At 40.6% G+C, this 18,920-nt stretch overlaps 1 protein-coding gene across 3 annotated transcripts in view; it reads left to right on the forward strand.

Moving 5' to 3' along the window:
* Window positions 1–18,221, forward strand: part of nlgn1 (neuroligin 1) — a gene marked incomplete at both ends in the record, with an annotated part of 316,463 nt that extends 298,242 nt beyond the window's left edge. For all 3 annotated transcript variants that reach the window (XM_079245235.1, XM_079245237.1, XM_079245236.1), the window contains 7 exons: window positions 2,065–2,277; window positions 4,451–4,717; window positions 4,795–5,156; window positions 8,750–8,910; window positions 10,062–10,218; window positions 14,005–14,082; window positions 17,619–18,221. In XM_079245235.1, coding sequence (XP_079101361.1) covers window positions 2,065–2,277; window positions 4,451–4,717; window positions 4,795–5,156; window positions 8,750–8,910; window positions 10,062–10,218; window positions 14,005–14,082; window positions 17,619–18,221 — 1,841 coding nt within the window. The remainder of the gene's footprint in view (window positions 1–2,064; window positions 2,278–4,450; window positions 4,718–4,794; window positions 5,157–8,749; window positions 8,911–10,061; window positions 10,219–14,004; window positions 14,083–17,618) is intronic.
* Window positions 18,222–18,920: the final 699 nt, after the last annotated feature.

An 18,920-nucleotide genomic window follows, 5' to 3' on the forward strand; every position in this document is an offset into this window, starting at 1 on the left:
CATCATCTACAGGAGTGTGTATGAGCGGTGATGATGTGTGTGCTTAATCAGACATCTTCATGCAACACTCATTTTAATCCCTGTTTAATATGTCATGAAAACGCATATTACATGTGGTGAAAAGTAATGAAAGGAAGTTCATAGTTACACAACATGACGTCCGCGGTCTGAAACGTTGATGTGTGGATGATTGGAACAAATCCGACCATCAGTTCTGCTAATTAGCAAAGAATGATAAACAGAACTTTGTTTCTGGATTTCAGGTCACAAAACAGAAACAGTTTGCAGGAGTAGAAAGAGTTATCCAGCGTCCATTGTCTGCAGTCACCAGTCCACCACACACACACACACACACACACACACACACACACACACACACACACACACACACACACATTCACTCCATGGGAACATTTAGAGATGCTAAATAAGCTAACAAGCAGGTATGCAGAGAACTATAATAGCTAAAAATGATGGATTTGTTCATCTGGAAAGATGATGACAGAACAGAAAAAACAGGCTTCTACCTGCTAATACTTCAGAAAAAAGCTTCAGTTAAATTTCCTGTTGATTAAACTCAGTATAATAACACCAAGCTCACCTCTGAGATTAAATTCCAGCCATGATTTTTTCTTTTTCTTCAATTGTTGTTTCTTTAGTTGCTGTTCAGCTCCTCAGCAGTTTTATGGCTGGAACGCCGTTCCTTCTCCTCTCCACGGCTCTTACAGCAAAGCCATGTTGACGATTCTGTTAAAATAAACAAGAAAACAAGAAATAAACAGTTTAGTCAGAGCAATTTAAAGTATGCGGAGTGAGGAAACATGAAAACATCATTCCAGTGTGGTACTTCAGGGAAGGACAAACATGTCCTTTTCCACTCTTTGACGGATGAGTGCTGCTGATATTATAAGAACAGAAATATGAGTGTCTCCCTGTAGTTTCAGCTGCCCTTCATTTCTTCATGCTTGGGAAATTATGGTATGAAATATTCATTTAACTTCAAAGACACAACTGGATATGTTATTTATTCACAGCATAGTGATAACCAAATTCCATTCTGCAGCATGCACCTCCTCACAGGCACCACTCTGGTTCTTCCCTTCTCTCTGCCTTTCTTTCTTTCTTCTGGTAATTACCTGGGAATATTCCTGGATGAGCAGTAAGGCCTCTCAGCACCATGTCCGAGGATATCCAGCTGTTATGAGGCCTGACTGACAGCCTGCTCTCCTTAATGTCACCCCAACACAAAACCCTGTAACTAGCGGAGTCTACCTGTGGCTGTAATGCATACATAATGTAGCTTTTAGCATGGAAATAAGAGGAAGGAAAATGTGCTCTGAGTTGGACATGAGATTCCTCTAAAGGAGGAGGATCTGGTTAAGGGTCCCTGTCTTGTCAGTATTCATACCTCGGTGGATTTTAAGCCACTTCACTGACTCAGGATTTCTTCGGGGGTTTAATTAAACCATTGAGGATGATGGTGTTCATGGTGGTGTGGCTGAGATGATTTTGGTGGGAAAGAGATTATTATTTATTCATTATTATCTGTCGTTCTCATCTTCCTTATCTATTACTTTGTTCATATTATTTTCTTCTGTAAGCCTTTAGAGTCAGATGGAGGAATCATTCCTGTAAAGGCAGAGCTTAAAGTAGGCCCAGTGAGTTAAGAAACATGCTCTATATTTTGCTTTATTTATTCACAAAGCTGCACTGGAGGGCAGAAATGTTGCTCATGTTTGTTTCATATGAAAATATTTGTCTCAAGCATTTTCATACAAGAGAACTGAATCAAGTTTACTCTGATGGTTGTTTTCATGAGGTTGTCTTCACAACACGAGTCGTCGGTGTTAAAGTTAGCTCACAAACATTTTCACCGATCTTGCAGGGTGATAAAGTTGTTTTTTAACATCAAGCTTCCAGAGATTATAGCATGTGTGCCCTCTTTCATGTAATCAGGAAATAACATGCTGATATTTAATGCAGGTTTCTTTTTAGTAATCTCGCTTAATGACATTTTTAGAAGACGAACCTGTAAGAACGTCCTCTCTCTGTTCCCTCACACAGGGTTCCTGAGTACCGGCGACCAGGCAGCCAAAGGGAACTACGGTCTGTTGGATCTAATCCAGGCTCTGCGTTGGACCAGTGAAAACATCGCAGCCTTCGGTGGAGACCCATTACGCATCACCGTCTTCGGCTCAGGAGCTGGAGCTTCCTGCGTCAATCTCCTCACACTCTCTCACTACTCTGAGGGAAATCGCTGGAGCAACTCCACCAAAGGTAAACCAGCAAGTTACAGAACTCCACCAGATCTCCAGAAAACATCTGTCCCGAGTACTGTATATTTATCTATGTAAGCAATGTACACTCACCTCTGCAGTGGGTGACCTGGTGAGAACGCGGAGTGGAGGGAGGGGAAGTCATGGAGAGGAAATCCACTCAGTATCACTGTGTCTGAAAAATATCTTTGGAAAAGTTGAAATTAATCAGCGTGCAGCTTCAGATGCATGTGTACCACATGGTTTGTAACCTGGATTAACCATTATGCGTGCAGATGGGTGTTTACATACAAATACAAATACATAAAATACAGATGCACAAAACACACATGTACAGATTACAGAAATACACAAACAATTATATTTTACACACACACACACACATTTTGAATCTCACAAATTGAATATTTTATGTTTAAAAAGTTATGCACAGATCAGTTTAAAAGTGTGCCAGTGTAGTTATAGATAGATAGATAGATAGATAGATAGATAGATAGATAGATAGATAGATAGATAGATAGATAGATAGATAGATAGATAGATAGATAGTGTGCTTACCAGATGATTCCTGCACACATATTTTTCTGCCTTTAAGACTTTTTGAACATTAACGTTTTAGATTTACAAGAGTTGAAGGTAAACATAAAATTTTGTTTAAAATTATGAAACAATTGAATTGATTATATCAATTCAATTATATCATAATTGAATTGTGCATTTTGTAATTTTTCCCTTTAAATTGTTTTGTATGTCATTTGTAAGATATTTGTCTGCAATATTTGCAAGTAACCAAAGATATACAGACGTTAGTTTCTACAGTTTGCAAATCACTGAGTTGAATTTCTTTGAATAGAAAATATAATGCTGATGTCATGCAGACTTGTCTGGAGTTGACTGGATATGCATTAATGTCCTGATGCAGAGGCTCCTGATTCTGCATCAACACGTCCATGTCCTGGATTAGCAGAAAGTTTTTCCTTTAAATAAGAAAAATGGGTGAAATAGGCTATTTATTTACTCAGAAAACAAACAGGTATTATTTATCTATGAGAGGCAAAGGCGAGGGAACATCTGGTATCAGAAGTGCAGATGAAATAACAAACACTGTAAGTGTTTTTATTGACCATACGTGGGTTATGTGTGTGTGTGTGAGGGTGCCTTGTTTCATTTAAGTAACATGCAGCTTCACTCTCTCAGAGGTGGATCCTGAAGGACACGTTGACCTTGAAGAAAGAGATTTTAAAAGTCATCAGGCTGGAGCCATTTGCAAACCATGTTGAGATTTTGAACTGTATTATTTCAGGTCAGACAGATGGTGCACAAAGAGGTGGAAATGAGGACAAAGAGCACATGGCATGGTTTCCTTCCATCTTGATTCATGATAATGGCTCCATTCTCTCTCCAAAAACAACATTGCCAATGTCTTCTGCTTGCAGTTTTCCATGCAAAACCCCAAAAGCTCCTATCTAACAAGAGCAAACTCAAAGTTTTTAATATAAACTAATATTGTTTGGAGAAAGAAGATATGAAATATAAATGTGAGGAAGTAATTTTATTTCTGAAACATGGTGGTGGTCATATCATGATATGGGCTTGTTTAACACTATGTGGACCAGGTTTAGCATGGTTGGATGCATTTAGAGAAACTATAAGAGATGAGAAGGACATTGGATGCCATTCTAAGAAAAAGTTTTTTTCATGCCTAACTTTGAGAAATTATGGGTGGGACTCTATTCAAATCAATGATACATTAAATTAATTACAGCTTTGTAATTAATTCCTCTTAACACTGTAAACTCAGCTCCATTAATATCTGTAAAAATACATTTCATTTTAGGACATTGAAAATACAAAACTGTTAAGTTAACTTAGGGACAAGTTAACTAAAATCTCCAGTTTTACTATGAGTGATCTACAGTAATTTTAAGTTTTAGATCAACTGACCTGATTTATAACACTGCTTACCTGGTTAATAAAACTGACCTGGTTAATAAAACCGCTGACCTGGTTAAAAACAAAACATTTTTTTTCTTAATAAGATTAAAAGCTTTGGCATTGATGAACAATTAAATATAAATTTATATAATTAAATTCCCAAGGAAACTATTTTGATGATAAAATGAGTGAATTATTTCTAATTGTTTCTTTCATGTGTGTTTTATTCTGTCATGAAGGCCTTTTTCAGAGAGCCATCGCCCAGAGCGGCACAGCTCTGTCCAGCTGGGCCGTCAGCTTCCAGCCAGCCAAATACGCCCGGATGCTGGCCCGTAAGGTGGGCTGTAACCTGGACGACACGGTGGAGCTGGTGATGTGTCTGCAGAGAAAACATTACAAGGAGCTTGTAGATCAAGACATCCAACCAGCTCGCTACCACATTGCCTTTGGTCCAGTAATCGACGGTGATGTCATACCTGATGACCCTCAGATACTGATGGAACAAGGTATCAGATCGGTCCACGTAGGAGCTGTGCTTTTCAGCTGGGCTTTTCTAACATCTGTGTGCTCTGTGTTTTATCAGGCGAGTTCCTCAACTACGACATAATGCTGGGAGTGAACCAGGGTGAGGGACTTAAGTTTGTGGAGCTTATTGTGGACAATGACAATGGCGTCCAGGCCAATGACTTCGACTACGCTGTGTCAAGCTTCGTTGACGACCTTTATGGATACCCGGAGGGAAAAGACATCCTCCGAGAGACCATCAAGTTTATGTACACAGACTGGGCCGACCGGCACAACCCAGAGACCCGCAGGAAGACGTTGTTGGCACTTTTCACCGACCACCAGTGGGTGGCCCCCGCTGTTGCCACAGCTGATCTGCACTCCAGTTTTGGGTCACCGACTTACTTCTACGCTTTCTACCATCACTGTCAGACAGAGCAGGTGAGTCAGTAGGAAAGTTATGGTACTGCATATCTACTGGATTACTTGCATGTTAGAAAATAACAAAATTCTCCAGATGAGTCTGACATTATAACATATACAGGTTCACAGGGTCCAGACTAATGTTCTGCATTGGTTGTGCTGGTTGCACTGGTGCAACGTTGTAGCATTGGATGTTATAACATTGGACATTAAAACATTAGACATTCTAACGTTGGACGATGTAACGTTGGCCGTTGTGATGTTGGACGTTATGACGTTGGATGTTGAGACATTGCAATGTTGGACATTGGATGTTGTAACGTTGGACGATGTAATGTTGGACGCTGTGACGTTGGACGTTGTGTCTCTTGATGTTGTAACATTGGACATTGAAACATTGGACATTCTAACGTTGGACAATGTAACGTTGGCCGTTGTGATGTTGGACATTGTAATGTTGGACATTGTGAATTTGGATGTTGTGACGTTAGGTGTTGTGTCCTTTGATATTGTAATGTTGGACGATGTGATGATGGACATTGTGACATTAGACGTTGGACGTTTTGATGTTGGACGATGTGACGCTAGATGTTTTAAGTTGGGATGTTGTATCATTGTGACATAATATTATAATGTAATGTTGGACATTTTGATGTTGTAATGTTGGACAATGGGATGTTAGACATTGTGACATTACACGTAGTGACGTTTGTAATGTTGGACGTTGTAATGTTGTAACGTTAGAGGTTCTAATGTTGGATGTTTTGATGTTTTGCGTTGTGACGTTGGACGTTGTGATGTTGGACATTGTAACGTTGGATGTTGTAACAATGAATGTTGTAAAGTTGGATGACATAATTTTAGACATTGTGACTGGATGTTGTAATGTTGGACGTTTTGATGTTTGGCATTATGTTGGATGTTGAGACATCGCAACGTTGGACATTGGATGTTGTTATGTTGTGACGTTGTGACATTGGATGTTGTGTCGTTTGATGTTGTAATGTTGGACGTTGTGATGTTGGAACCCAACCCATCTCCTGCTCATAATTCTCAGACTTTTTGTTCTTGATGTGGATTAAACTGGAGAAATGAAACACTTCTTTACGACTTACAATCCTGCAGTTTTTCTCGTGAGAATAAAAACATTAAAAGCCTTTTTTTTTTTTTTTTCAAACTTCTTAAAAGAGCAAACAGAAAATCTGTCTTAGGGTGGGAGCAACCACTCTGTCTCTCTCATCCCCTCTTCTTTTTGCAGTTTCTTGTCTCATCAAACATATTTATTGTAAGTTATCAACACCTTCCTCAGTTTTTCTTCATATTTGATTAAATTTTTTTGATTTGAAATGGATTTCATCAGGTACAGAAATGAAAGAAAATGTGATTTATTTGGTGATGGATCTATTGAGATGGTAAATCTGCTGTTTTCTTTAATGTAAAATAGACCATTGATGCTTCTGAAATAATTCAACACATCTAGCTGTGTGTCAGTAGCTACACAATGATGTTTTATTCCCAGTACTGACCAGTTTAAAGACCTGATGCACGAAATGATCTCTGCAGGTAATCTAACCTAGCTGGACGTCGGCCTTCGGAACTAAGCTGAAAACATCCCAGGACATGTAGTTAATGCATGTAGTTATGTACTGTAACATTTTAAATATTTCACAACCAGATTATTTATTCCTGTACATTTAAACAAAACAGGAATAAGATAAACCAAAATAACAAAATTAAGATTGCTGAGATTGTTCAAACATTAGCACAAACACTTAAACCAGCAGACAGACAGCATGTCCCCAAACTCCAGAGACATTACTACACATGTTGTGCAGCTCCACTTTGTCCCTGTGGACTGGACCGTACCCGCCTGCAGCGTACCGGCTGTCTCCGCCCTGCAGCCCCTGTCCCTATGCTCTATATGTCTCCTCATCATAAGCTCATCGCCTCTGCTTCTCTGTTATCATTCATTTCCAGACATTTGAGGAGGGTTCTGATCTTCATACAGACACATGCACAAACACACACACAAACACAGACACAGACCTGCACATGTTTGCTGTTTAAAAGCTGAAAAACCACGCGCTGCTGCAGTGTGATGCTGCACCATGTTCCACACGTCTGTAGCAGGCAGAAAACAAAGTAGTTCCTACTTTTCCTGACATTTCTGTTATATGATGTACAGAATGAATAACTATCTCACTATGGACCCACACATCACTACTAATGAGTTTTGTCAGATAACTAAATGTTTTGGGTTTTTTTTGTGACTGGTACACCGGTCCAAGAGTTATACAAACACAATGGGATCTGATTAGATCTGGCCCAAACCATCGCATGCTTTGCTAAAGGTTACTATGCTACTGGCACAGAAACGTTATTACATTATTAGCCAGTTGTGATGTTACTGGCTGTTTTACATTTAAAAGGGCTGAAATTGTGACATGACTGGCTGTGATTACATAATCAGAAGCAGGAATCATAAATGTCCAGACTGAACCATTACTGACTCTCCCAGATATCCCCAGAGAGACAGTTACAGTAATCTTCTATTGATTTATTAATAACACTAAGAAATTATTAGAATTTGTGTTCAGATCACAAAGTGACACAATATCATGTAATGACAGACGAGCAAGCTTCTGAAGCAGATGCAGGATGCCAGAGTGCAGTTTCACAAGGCTCCTTACAGCTGTTGAAAAGAAGCACATGGATAATTAGCAACACAACAGAGACACCTCACTGAGCTAGATGTCTTTATTTCTTAACCTACTCACAAACATGTTATTAACACTAAGTGCTGCGTACACTCAGTGGGTAAATGGATGAATAAACTCTGAACTTAAACACAGTTGTTTCTACTGTCATGAAGCAACATGCAGAGGTAATCCTCACAGTTAAACACCACAGCAGTTTAGTCCATCTAAAACTGCTGACTCGGGGTTATTTTCCTAATATTTAACACAATATAGAGCAGGTCAAACTGTTAAACAACTTTTTTACTTGTGCTGTTGCCTAGCAACCAGCTTAACTTTTCCTTTTTACTGAGCTCACAGGTTGCTCATGATGTGTTTGCTGTTACTGTATCCTCATGTACCTCTTTTCATTTTCCAGTGTTCTGTTTATGATTCCTGACTTTTACATTTACAGAAAAACGGTTTAAATCAATCCCAGCTGATCATTTAAAGCTGAAAACTGTAAACAAACAGCAACTTTAATGAGATGCGGAGTAAACCTCAGCAGGTTTGCAGCCAGAGACGTCTATTAGATTCCTGCATCATTTTTTTATTTTGATTTTTCACATATCTACGTTTTCAAAGGTTTGAAGTGATGGTTTAAAAGCCAACAATATGTTCCCAAACCTTCGCACTGTTAGTTTTCATTCAGTCAACAGCAGCTGATGAGGCAGGACTCCTCCGTCATCCTTTTCTCATCCTTTCTTTGTCTCTGGTCAGACATAAAGCAGCATATCACAGACGTACAACAGTATTAAAGCTTTTTTATCCTTTCCCTTCTGAAAATGTTCCTTTTCAGTGAGAATCATCACGACGTTACCTGTTCTGCAGCTTATATATAAATGATAAAAATGTGATCAATCTGCTGCCTGTTAGGTCCCACCGTGGGCTGATGCGGCGCACGGGGATGAGATCCCGTACGTGTTCGGACTGCCGATGATCGGACCCACAGAGCTGTTTCCCTGCAACTTCTCCAAGAACGATGTGATGCTCAGTGCCGTGGTCATGACTTACTGGACCAACTTCGCCAAGACGGGGTATGACGACATTACAAGCAAGACCAGTATGCTTCCATGTGCTTAAACTATAACACCTAACATATCTCCAGCTCATCCTCCAGCTTGTACTTTCTATGTTTCTATAGCTGTAAATGATTTATAACTTAAGTTCAGTTGTTAAAAGGAAGAATGGAACAAACAGAACATCTTTGTCCAGAAGTTATGATCTGTTTAGCTTTTCTTCTTTGGGTAATTTAAATAACTTAATGTACATTTGCTCTGCAGTCTCTACATCACTTGATCAGTATAATTACCATTACAAGACTATGAACAAGTTAATAATTCCTCCACGTGTGCATTTGCTCATATTAACCCACATCTGATGACTACAGGAGTGGTGAAATATGCCAGTGGCTTTTATGAACTGTGCAGTGTAATTGGTATTCTTTGCTGATACCCTCTACATATCTTCAATTACATTATTAATTAATAGTCGCAGGCTGCAGAGGGACATTCGTGATGGAGCAAAATTAAAGCTCCTTCTCTCCCTCTGCCTCGTGTTGCCTTCCAGCATATCGTCATGGCGGTAATTGTTTTTTCTGATGCATAATGGGGGACATTGGCTTTTTCTGTGCCCTGCCCAGTAACCCTGAGGGGAACAAAGAGGCACTAATGATCTACATATATAACCCCAAATTGACGTTGAATGTGTGGTACCTGGGAGATTTATGCCAGCCATTTGAATGGTTAAGCGTGTTCCTGATGAGGTTTGGCCGGCTGCATGAGCCTCTCTCAGACAATGCGGCGCTCTGCAGGTCTGAATGGGTCTCTGCAGCTCACATGGCCGGCAGATTAACTGGCACAGAGGCTTTTTAACGTGGGAGATCATGCTGAATGTGCTCTGTGAGCTCGTCTGTTTATGGGATACTTAAAGGCAGCGGTAGTCATGGTGATGGTGAGCCCTTTGGTGTGAAGTCTGTGTTTACATATTTCTTGGACTGAAACATGTTTAATTTCCATCCAGCAGAAATTTGTGCCGATCACCAGATAGGTTTACTTCAGACCGTTCAGTCAGGCAGCCATATGGCGACATGTGTACTCACCCAGAGACAAACGGCTTTTTTCCCGTGTCCTCGTCCTGCCTATTGTGACTTATTTAACCCCAAAAGTATTTTCTCATTTCTTTACAGAGACCCAAACCAGCCAGTCCCCCAGGACACCAAGTTCATCCACACAAAGCCAAACCGCTTCGAAGAAGTAGCTTGGACGCGCTACAACCAGAAAGACCAGCTGTATCTGCACATCGGCCTCAAGCCGCGGGTCAAAGAGCACTACCGGGCCAACAAGGTTGCTTTCACTTCCATTCACTTCCTTCAGTCCGGAACATGGTTTTTCTAAAATCAATTCTAAATTTTAGAAAGCATAAATGACAATGAGCACGATCAAAGATCATTACTAATCCCAACTGTCACCTACAAGCTTAGATAAATATACTTCAGTTTTCATATCCCCTGTGGCTTAATGTACGTCCCTTTCAGGTCTGACAGGACAATAAAAGTCTTCTCCCAAAAAACACTATAAAAATGACAATTAGAGACATTTTTCTCTCATATCTTCAGTCAGCTTCAGTCGAAATCAAAACTTCCAGAAAAAATTATTTTAATCCTTTAAATGCAAATGTGATTGTGAATGTCATTCCAGACTTAAACCAGTCTGTAATGCCGTCTCAGTAGATTGAAAGAGAAGGGGAAATTTGTGGCAATGGCTCTAGACAAACCATGTAACACAGAACCGATCGATGGTCCGCTTTAAATAACGGTGAAGCCTGGTGGAGCCCTGTGGAGCCCCGTGGAGCCCTGTGGAGCCAGGTGGATTTACCCCAGAGAACTACTGGTGTCGTTATGAAGGATCAGTCTAAAAGAAAAGTAGCAACAGAAATTATTTTCATCCACTGTTAATTTTTTTTTTTGTTTTTTTTTTTTCTTTCATCTTCTTTTTGCAGTGGCAAATCTGTAATTTCTTACTGTCTGTTAGAGAATAAAAGCACTCTCCCAAGAATCACCGTAAAACATGAAAAATGTTTTACGGTGATGTTTTACATCTTTTTCCCGCTTTTCTTCTCACAACGCTAAAACGCCTTCAGTACTGATCAATAACACCAAATTTGTAATTATATCAAATTTTTTAATGTCTAAAATGACAACTGATGACACAATCTCCGTGTTTGTCTGGGAAAATTAATTCACTAATCAAAGTGGTATTTAAAGACTTGAAATACTTTAGATAATTGCTATTTTGTTCAAAAAAGTCAAAGAAAAACTATGTGTAATGTTTTAATAGCAACTTTTGGCAGAAGACTTTCTACAACAGAGTATTAGGGCCACAATAAGAAAACAAATACAGTTTTGAGATTAAAGTCGAAAAGTGGAGAATAAAGTCGAAATGAGACTAAAGTAAAAAACAAAAAACAAAAAAAAAAACATGACATGGCAAAACTGACAAGGCAAAACATTGCAAGGTGAAACCTGACAAGACAAAACATGACAATGCAAAACATTACAAGGAAAAACATGACAAGACAATGCATTCATTCATTCATTCATTTTCTGAACCGCTTATTCCAATTCAGGGTTGCGGGGAAGCTGGAGCCTATCCCAGCTGGCTTTGGGTGACAGGCAGGGTACACCCTGGACAGCTCGCCAGTCCATCGCAGGGCCACACACAGAGAGACGAACAACCACACTCACTCCTAGGGGCAATTTAGAGTGACCAATTAACCTATCATGCATGTCTTTGGATGGTGGGAGGAAGCTGGAGTACCTGGAGAGAACCCACGCATACATGGGGAGAACATGCAAACTCCACACAGAAAGGCCACTGACCAAACCAGCCAAGGATCAAACCAGCGACCTTCTTGCTGTGAGGCCACAGTGCTAACCACTGCGCCACCGTGCAGCCCACAAGACAATACATGACAAGGAAAAACATGACAAGACAAAACATGACAAGACTGCAACTGCAACTGCAACTTTATTTATATAGCACTTTTAACACAACCACAGTCGACCAAAGTGCTGTACAGAATAAAACAGAGATAATGATCATAATACAAATAAAGAGTACAAAAACATATAAAATTTCTAAAACTGGTAAAATCATGATCAATACAGTCAGATTAATAATGTCAACATCTCAGGTGGTGTTAAAAGCCAATGAAAACAGGTGGGTTTTAAGACGTGATTTAAAAACAGGTACAGAAGAGGCCTGTTGGATGTGCAAAGGCAGCTTGTTCCATAGTTTTGGAGCTGCAACTGAAAAGGCTCTGTCCCCTCTGAGTTTACGGTGGGTTTTTGGTACACTCAGGAGGTGCTGGTCAGCCGACCTGAGTGACCACGTCGGAGAGTAAGGGCGCAACAACTCAGAGAGGTAGAGGGGGGCAACACCATTCAAACATTTAAAAACAAATATAAAAAGGTTAAAATGGATCCTAAAATGCACGGGCAGCCAGTGAAGAGATGATAAAACAGGGGTGATGTGCTCAAATTTACGAGTGCCAGTTAAAAGACGTGCAGCAGCATTTTGTACAAGCTGCAGGCGAGTAAGTGCGGACTGGCTTACACCAAAGTAAAGTGCATTGCAGTGATCCAGCCATGTGGTGAAAAAGGCGTGGATCACAGCAAGGTACTGTCGTGATAAAAAGTGCTTTACTTTGGCTAGCTGCCTTAAGAGGTAGAGACTGGACTTGACCACAGAGCGAATCTGACTGTCCAACTTAAAACAAAACAAAAAAAAAAAGGAAAAACATGACATAGCAAAACATGACAAGACAAAACATGACAAGACAAAACATGACAATGCAAAACATGACAAGACAAAACATGATAATGCAAAACATGACAATGCAAAACATGACAATGCAAAACATGACAAGACAAAACATGACAATGCAAAACATGGCAAGACAAAACATGACAATGCAAAACATGACAAGACAAAACATGACAAGACAAAACATGACAATGCAAAACATGACAAGACAAAACATGACAATGCAAAACATGACAAGATAAAACATGACAATGCAAAACATGACAAGACAAAACATGACAATGCAAAACATGACAATGCAAAACATGACAAGACAAAACATGACAATGCAAAACATGACAATGCAAAACATGACAATGCAAAACATGACAATGCAAAACATGACAAGACAAAACATGACAATGCAAAACATGACAATGCAAAACATGACAATGCAAAACATGACAAGACAAAACATGACAATGCAAAACATGACAAGACAAAACATGACAAGACAAAACATGACAATGCAAAACATGACAAGACAAAACATGACAATGCAAAACATGACAAGACAAAACATGACAATGCAAAACATGACAAGACAAAACATGACAATGCAAAACATGACAATGCAAAACATGACAAGACAAAACATGACAATGCAAAACATGACAAGATAAAACATGACAATGCAAAACATGACAAGATAAAACATGACAATGCAAAACATGACAAGACAAAACATGACAATGCAAAACATGACAAGACTAAACATGACAAGACAAAACATGACAAGACAAAACATGACAATACAAAACATGACAAGACAAAACATGACAATGCAAAACATGACAATGCAAAACATGACAAGATAAAACATGACAATGCAAAACATGACAAGACAAAACATGACAATGCAAAACATGACAATGCAAAACATGACAATGCAAAACATGACAATGCAAAACATGACAAGACAAAACATGACAATGCAAAACATGACAAGACAAAACATGACAAGACAAAACATGACAAAATAAACACTTCCCACATGTGGTAACACAACAAAATACTCTTAAGGTTTAATTTTGTTCTCGTCACCCTCTTTTTTAATTAATACACTAGATGGAAATAAACGCATTCATTTCCGTCTATCTGCGAACATCCTTCACACACACGATTCTCATGTTTTCTCATTTTCCTCTAAAACAAACACAACTGCTGAACGATCATCATTAACCTGAGACTGTTCTGTGTTCCTGTCCTGAGATGGTTCCACACCCGCTCTGTGAGGAGTTCATTCATTTTCTGTCCATTCTTTAGGTCAACTTGTGGTTGGAGCTGGTTCCTCACCTTCACAGCCTCAATGAGGTCACGCAGCTCATCCCCACCACCACCAAGGTTGGTACCAGATCATCCACACAGAAACACTCATACATGAAGTTTGAAGTCTGTCTTCATCTGTTTCTGACACGCAGTCATGTGTGTCCAGTTGCCACACACACTTTGCATGTTTCGGCTCAGATGCTGCATTCAGGGCTACAGGAGAGAGCCCGGAAACACACATGCAACATCTGACATGGACAGCAGCTACTCTCTGATTTGCCCTCCTGCTGGATAGACGGCACCACTCACCGTTTGTAAAATAAACTGACTAATTACTTCTGACTCGTAATTATTAGGACCTGTGGTCCAGCGCAGCCTGCAGGTTTCAGAGTAATGTTTTCGCTGCATGATGCAGTTATGAATTTGTCCCTTTGGGACGTAGTGGGCAGCTGCAGCCCTCAGAGCTCTGAGGATAAACATGTTATTACTGGCAACAGGAAAGGATGTAATCAGCTGTTTTAGCAGGTGTTTTAACAGGCTGGGTCTGAAAACTTCTTTATACATGCTACTTTTACTTTGTAAACTGCATTATTAATAGGAGTGTGTGCAAGTGTGTCAGGCTCTGGTGGTCATTAGAAAGTTTACAAACTGAGAGCAGGTGAAGTGTGTGGCATACTTTTCTGTAGAAGTCACCTTACTGGAGAAGCTTGTCTGCATGGAGTCCACCGTGTGCATGTGTCCATCAGCAGCAGAAGCCGGTCTCATGACAGTCCTCTTTAGCGTAAAGTAGTTCAGCAGTTTGGGAAAACAAGCTTATTTTGCTGAGCTAATTAAAAAGGCTGACACCAATCTCATTTGTGTGGCTGAGTGAGAAGCCAGAGCAAAAGGATAATTAATGTTTCAGCTCTTGGAGCTGAGGAAAGAAAATGTCTCCTCACACTCCTGTCAGTTAAAAATAAACATGACAAAGACAGAAAACAAACACACTGTGCTTTAATTGAAACATTACTGAACCTTAAGAATCAGCTAAAATGATTTATCTGATAGCATCTGTTTCCTCCTACTCCTAACATACACAAGCAGGAAACATCGTCTGGTCAGAAGGAGTTAATGGCAGAGTTATGATCGCATCAAGTCAGCACTATGAAGAGATATCCGAATTTAAAGCCGGTCATAGAAATAAACTTTCTGTTAGGATCACAGGTCATTTTAGGAGAAATAACCAGTATGAATGCTTGCTTAGACCAGTAAAACCACATCCCAGAGCCAGGTGGTTGTTCACAATAAGCTTCTTCAGAACCTCACATGAAGTCACAAACATGAAATATGCTGAAAGCGACAAATGAAAACAGAAGACTGGAGAATAAAATGATACGTCATCGCTCTGCACACCTGGCCATTATGGTTTAAACTTGTTGTGAATGATGGATTATTGATGCCAAAAGTAATTCTATAAGCAACAGAGCCACGTTTTACAACGTTTCTATCCGTCCAGGAGGTTTACAATCCAGACACAACATGTAGTGTTTATTCAGAGACTCTAGATGGTAAATCCACCATTATTTATCACATCTTCATCACCATCACTACCATGTTGCTAAGAGACCTCTATTTTCACCTGGACATGATGATGAAGACACTTCCTGTCAGACTTTCCACCAATCAGAGAGCTTAAACTGACGGTAACGTCCAATCAGGAGCAGCCAAAGATCAACAAGTGATGAGAAAAGCAGGAAAACAATGATCCTCTATGGCTGGAATAAATCCAAGAAGACGTTTGGGATGCAGCTGAGGTGGAGGTGCTGCAGTGAGGATAGCAGGTAGAAAGTAGCAGGAAGAAGTTTGGAAACATGGAAACAGTGTGTGTGTTTCAGACTTGGTCACTAGTGATCTGTGTGTTATTTCTACAAACTTCTGGTTGCTTTTTTTGCTGCTTTATCTATTCATACATTCATTTTACATCATTTTAGCCTCAGAATCTGACAGCTGAGGCTGAAGCATCACGTCTACATGGAAAAATCACGTCTGCATGGAAACATCACGTCTGTATGGAAACATCACGTCTGTATGGAAACATCATGTCTGTATGGAAACATCATGTCTGTATGGAAACATCACGTCTGTGTGGAAACATCACGTCTGTATGGAAACATCATGTCTGCATGGAAACATCATGTCTGTATGGAAACATCATGTCTGTATGGAAACATCACGTGTGTATGGAAACATCACGTCTGTATGGAAACATCACGTCTGCATGGAAACATCACGTCTGTATGGAAACATCCCGTCTGCATGGAAACATCACGTCTGCATGGAAACATCATGTCTGTATGGAAACATCACGTCTGTATGGAAACATCACGTCTGTATGGAAACATCACGTCTGCATGGAAACATCACGTCTGTATGGAAACATCCCGTCTGCATGGAAACATCCCGTCTGCATGGAAACATCACGTCTGTATGGAAACATCACGTCTGTATGGAAACATCACGTCTGTATGGAAACATCACGTCTGTATGGAAACATCATGTCTGTATGGAAACATCACGTCTGTATGGAAACATCATGTCTGTATGGAAACATCACGTCTGCATGGAAACATCATGTCTGTATGGAAACATCACGTCTGCATGGAAACATCACGTCTGTATGGAAATATCACGTCTGCATGGAAACATCACGTCTGTATGGAAACATCACGTCTGTATGGAAACATCACGTCTGCATGGAAACATCATGTCTGTATGGAAACATCACGTCTGTATGGAAACATCACGTCTGCATGGAAACATCATGTCTGTATGGAAACATCATGTCTGTATGGAAACATCACGTGTGTATGGAAACATCATGTCTGTATGGAAACATCATGTCTGTATGGAAACATCACGTCTGTATGGAAACATCATGTCTGTATGGAAACATCACGTCTGTATGGAAACATCACGTCTGCATGGAAACATCATGTCTGTATGGAAACATCACGTCTGTATGGAAACATCATGTCTGTATGGAAACATCACGTCTGTATGGAAACATCACGTCTGCATGGAAACATCATGTCTGTATGGAAACATCATGTCTGTATGGAAACATCATGTCTGTATGGAAACATCACGTCTGTATGGAAACATCATGTCTGTATGGAAACATCATGTCTGTATGGAAACATCACGTGTGTATGGAAACATCATGTCTGTATGGAAACATCATGTCTGTATGGAAACATCACGTCTGCATGGAAACATCATGTCTGTATGGAAACATCATGTCTGTATGGAAACATCACGTGTGTATGGAAACATCATGTCTGTATGGAAACATCACGTCTGTATGGAAACATCATGTCTGTATGGAAACATCACGTCTGTATGGAAACATCATGTCTGTATGGAAACATCACGTCTGCATGGAAACATCATGTCTGCAGGCTGACCTGCAGGAAAAGCTTTCAGCTTCTACATCATAAGATTTTTATGCTACATGAGTCCTGAAATCAGTGTTTTATATTGATTCCATCTAACTATGCATTGATCTTCTCTACATCTTATGAATTTTTACATATGATTTAAACACTGAGCCATGTTTCTTTTTCTGTCTCCAGATTCCTCCACCAGAAGCGACCAACCGCACACCAAAGACCAAAGTTCCTTTGACCAGGCGCCCCAATCCAACACCATTCCCCACGGAGAGCAACGGCATTCACAATCAGCCGCACCTGGTGGACCAGCGCGACTACTCCACGGAGCTGTCGGTGACTATAGCCGTGGGAGCCTCGCTGCTTTTCCTTAATATTCTGGCCTTTGCTGCTCTTTACTACAAAAAGGACAAGCGCCGCCATGATGTCCACAGACGCTGCAGCCCGCAGAGGAGTGCTGCGAACGACCTGGCCCACACTCAGGAGGAGGAGATCATGTCCCTGCAGATGAAGCAGCACTCAGACCTGGATCGGGATTGCAGAGGGGTGAGCGACTCTCTGCACCCGCACGACGTGGTGCTGAGGACTGCCTGCCCGCCGGACTACACTTTGGCCATGAGGCGCTCACCGGACGACATCCCACTCATGACACCGAACACCATAACCATGATCCCCAGCACCATGGGAAGGCTCACCTCGCTCCACTCCTTCAACACCTTTCCCAGCAGCGGGCAGAACAATACTCTGCCTCACCCTCACCCACACTCACATTCCACCACCAGAGTATAGCCCCACGGCTGCACCCACGGAGGCGAGGAGCTAATGATGCTGCTGCAGCAGAGACTTGAGGCCAACTTGCCGACGAACGTGGACATGTCAGGAGCTGCGATGCCAGCTTGGAGTTGCCAAACACTCACGGATTTACACTGGGATTGTGCCACACGCTGTTAATACCTGAAGGAATATAGTACAGTTTCAGATGGTTTGAACCAGAAGATTTAAAAAAACAGGAAAAAAATGTTTTTGTACAAAAATAAAGACAATTAAAAAATAGATATAAAGAGTTGGAGAAAAAGCGACCTCTCACAAGCTAAAGCAAAGAAGAGGATGTTTTCTATGAATATTTTTGTTCTGATATTGCAGCAAAACAAGGAAAACTACGTTTTCTCTCTAGCGACAGCAGTTATGGCCTTCGGGATGATCTGACAGATGACTGCTTGACAGTATTATCTGGAAGCAGAGCGGAGCATCAGACACGCCTCGGAGGTGAGAAGAGGGGAACGCTTTGTAAAGAAAGAAAAAATATTCTTTTCCTTTGACATCACACTGCAGAATACTCTGTTTGTGGGGCACAAAGGAGATGCAAACCAAATGTAGGCATGTCTAAGCATCTTAAATGGAGGCTATGTAAGATAAGGCAAACAGCTGGAGAGCAAAGGAAGGACTGAACACACGGAGGAAAAGACTGCCTGTATGCACAACAGAACC

The sequence above is a fragment of the Telmatherina bonti genome (assembly GCF_933228915.1).
Source record: "Telmatherina bonti genome assembly, chromosome: 8".
NCBI lineage: Eukaryota > Metazoa > Chordata > Actinopteri > Atheriniformes > Telmatherinidae > Telmatherina > Telmatherina bonti.